Source organism: Urtica dioica, chromosome 7 (genome assembly GCF_054948205.1).
Source record: "Urtica dioica subsp. dioica isolate 48M chromosome 7, U.dioica_male_clone48M_v1_H2, whole genome shotgun sequence".
NCBI lineage: Eukaryota > Viridiplantae > Streptophyta > Magnoliopsida > Rosales > Urticaceae > Urtica > Urtica dioica.
Genome location: NC_142762.1, coordinates 48,106,448 through 48,109,850, shown reverse-complemented (window position 1 = coordinate 48,109,850; position 3,403 = coordinate 48,106,448). Strand labels below are relative to the sequence as shown.

The 3,403-nt window shown below is 31.0% G+C and overlaps 1 protein-coding gene across 1 annotated transcript; it reads left to right on the top strand.

Moving 5' to 3' along the window:
* Positions 1 to 2,187: 2,187 nt before the first annotated feature.
* Positions 2,188 to 3,403, top strand: GASA1 (GAST1 protein homolog 1). The gene is made up of 3 exons (XM_089618472.1): positions 2,188 to 2,382; positions 2,518 to 2,554; positions 3,003 to 3,403. The coding sequence occupies exons 1-3, from the start codon at positions 2,299 to 2,301 to the stop codon at positions 3,182 to 3,184; spliced, it is 303 nt and encodes a 100-aa protein (XP_089474598.1). The 5' UTR covers positions 2,188 to 2,298; the 3' UTR covers positions 3,185 to 3,403.

Here is a 3,403-nt window from a genome sequence, read left to right as displayed (position 1 = left end):
TCTTTTACTACTTTTCCAATTTCTAGACCCATTAAAAGCACTCGTGTGGATAAAGAAGAAAAATTTAGATATTATTATCAGCTAATGGTCCAATTTTCAATTCTTGGAACACACTTAAAAGTAATACAAGTTCATTTCGAACTAAAGGGAAAACTCTATTCTATAACTCTCTTTACCCTTTTAAGATATCTTTTTGTTTATAAATTTGAACATTTGGAGTTTCTGATCTGATATTTATATAGTAGTAGTGATGGGCCAATGTATAGATATACAATTACAACCACACTGCTTTACAAATTGAAAAGCAACCATGATCGACGATGACAAATGGCTAGAGAACCCTACTCATTAGCTTGGATGGCAAATGATTGAGGCACAATATAACTTATTCATATAACCATTACAATATCGAATAGTTCCTTCATGTAGAAGAAAAATATATAAATAGCTCAATAAACCAAAAATGTGGATATATTATACGTACCTAACAACTCCATGATTGGAACTTGTTAGGTAGTCCAAACTACAAAGAATTTGGTCAGGGAATATAGTTTGGTGTATTTAGATAAACCATAGATATTATTTATTACGTACATTAATTGGGTTTGTCATGAATGGAGGTTGAAAAAGAAAGATGCATGGCATGGGCATATAATAATAAGTCTTACGATGAATAATCGGAACTTAGAATAATAAATTACTTGTCAGCTCGCTGGCTTGAAAAAGAAATAAGGCTATACATATTTAACCTATTAACTACTATCAGTTTCATGAAATGGGTGCTATTAGCTGGCTTTTCTTATTGTCTATTATTTTTTATAATCTAAATTCCATCAGTCGTTTTAATTAAACTATCATGTTATCCTAATAAGCGAATAACATATAAATTTCCATAATACCTTGCCAGCTTGATTTGAGCTTATATTTGTCGATACTAAAAAGTACAAAACGTCGAGTGAGAGTTCATTCCAGTGATTTCTACTTTATACATGTTTTAATCTTGGCCCCCTATAAAATAAATAAATAAGCCATGAAATAATATTAAACAGACACCTGGAAAATAATCAGCCACACACAGAAATGAACAAAAGAAATAGTGGCTATCAAGCACTTCCTTCCATATTTCGGAAAGCATTTTTTTTACGACGATTTCATATTTATACAATTTGTCCTTTCTTAAGAGATATTATCTGACAAGCCGGCATGCCATGATAAGATATTTTTTCTCTTTAAAGTCACATTTGAATTATATTATTACAATAATTGATCAATCTTTCCGATTGAATAATATAAAATAAAATAAATTAGCAAGGAGAGTTGTGTCTATATAATTTCATTCATTGTGTGTGGTGTTAAAGTTTGTAACGCAAATTTATTTGACGTCCGTTACAATAAATGTGGGGTGACCTATGGAAATGTAAATATAAGCCTTTTGGGAAAAATTTCCAATGTTATTACATGTATTACGTTCGTAACAAATAATGCAGAATAGTAGGTTAAGAATTGGTATAGCGTCTAAAAGGCCGGTGATGTAGAATTACAAATGAGTTAGTTCAATTTTGTTTTGTTTTTGTGATATAGTTAGGTTATATCCAAATTGTCTAGTTTATCATAAAAGCTATTTTATTACCTAAAACATGTCATTTTAGCAAAGTATCATATTGAAAATCAGATTATTTGGCAATCGAGTTCTATGTTTTTTGGTATGACAATAAGGATCGTCATATAAAAAATAATAATAAAATAATGATACTTAATAAGACATTATAGTAATTTAAGATTTCGAATTCATACCTAGATGAAGAGTACTAATCTTAATTCGAAATTAATTTTGATAGTTTTTTTCTACCTATTTAAGAATTTCAAATTCACAGAAGATTATATTTAGAAAAATAAAATTGAAATTCAAAATATACATTTTTATATAAATAAAACATATTTTGGTAATAATTGAAGTATAAATTGAGAGATTATTAAGACTAACTAACCAAGTCTTGATAAATTTGAGATGTCTATTTAGTAGAATTTCTTTCAGTATTGGAGTTGTTCATGATTCTTAGTTATAATAATATTTAATCCTATTCCGCGTACTAGTAATGACACGACAATGATTTGGTCCCTCACCTTCTTTATATTTTTTCAAACTCTCAAAATGACACATACTCGTTGGCTATAAATAGGACAAACCTCGGCTCTCATTTTACACAACAACATCAAAAGTTTCAATTAGCTTTGAAACAGCATATCCAAAGTCCTACAATACATATTTCTTTTTGCCTCCAAGAAAAATCCTCATCCATGGCCATCTCTAAGATTTTGATCGCTTCACTCCTCATCTCCCAGCTTCTCGTCCTCAATCTAGTCCAAGCTTCTCAAGAAACTGTAAGTTCTACATATCCAATATTTAAAACCATTATAATTATATATATCCATGTATTTATAGCACTTTTTTTTGTTGTTGAAAGAAAAATACATAAACATTAATTAATTAACAAGTATGAGATTCATTATGTGCAGGAGGTAGCCCGTGACTCGTCCTATGGGCCGGAAATAGGTACGTGTGTGGAGTAACGGAGCAAATATTTCATTAATAAAGAACTAAAGGGTGTATTGTATAAGACTTTATCTTTTCGGGGGCAAATCTGAAAAAGATCATACTTTTTTGAACTAAAACTAAAAATAATTAAAGGGGGTGAAAGTATAAGAGATTATGATATGAAACTATTTGTATTGTATAATAAGGACGGTTTAGGACCGTTGTTGAAGACAGATTACGATTGTTATTTTTATGAGCAATGCTATTTGGCACAACTCACTACTTTGAACTATTCACTCAAGTGTTGACACGTGGACAAATTTTAAACAAAAAAAATAATATTTATTACTTTGTTGGGGGAGTCGTTTTAGTCGTGAGTCGTGCTGTAAAGCATTCCTGTATTTTTATAGTTGTTATAAAAGTAGCGCATACTAATAATTGTCGTAATACTAATAACATTGTACAGATTGTGGGGGTCGATGCGGTGAGAGGTGTGGATTATCGTCGAGGCCAAATTTGTGCAAGAGGGCTTGTGGGACATGCTGCAAGAGGTGCAACTGTGTTCCTCCGGGCACATCCGGCAACCACCAAGTCTGCCCTTGCTACGCCCAAATGACCACTCGCGGTGGTCGCCTCAAGTGCCCTTGAACACCCTATTAATTAATTTCTATCTCTATATGTATTGTGTATATGTGTGTTTCTATGCTTTAGATTTCTTTATATGGGTTTGAGAAACAAAGAAAGCCATAGGCGTGTTATTTATTGGTAAGTAACGGAATATTGTTTTACTTTTACCCTTGTATTGTATGAAGTCATGCTAATGATAATAATAATAATAATAAAAATGTGCTTGTTTTTTTTATACTA

Bases quoted from the DNA above. Each gene is read 5' to 3' on its own strand.
- GASA1 (XM_089618472.1), top strand. From the start codon at position 2,299: ATGGCCATCTCTAAGATTTTGATCGCTTCACTCCTCATCTCCCAGCTT. The intron at 2,383-2,517 runs GTAAGTTCTACA...CATTATGTGCAG, and splicing joins TCCAAGCTTCTCAAGAAACT to GAGGTAGCCCGTGACTCGTC. The intron at 2,555-3,002 runs GTACGTGTGTGG...AACATTGTACAG, and splicing joins GTCCTATGGGCCGGAAATAG to ATTGTGGGGGTCGATGCGGT.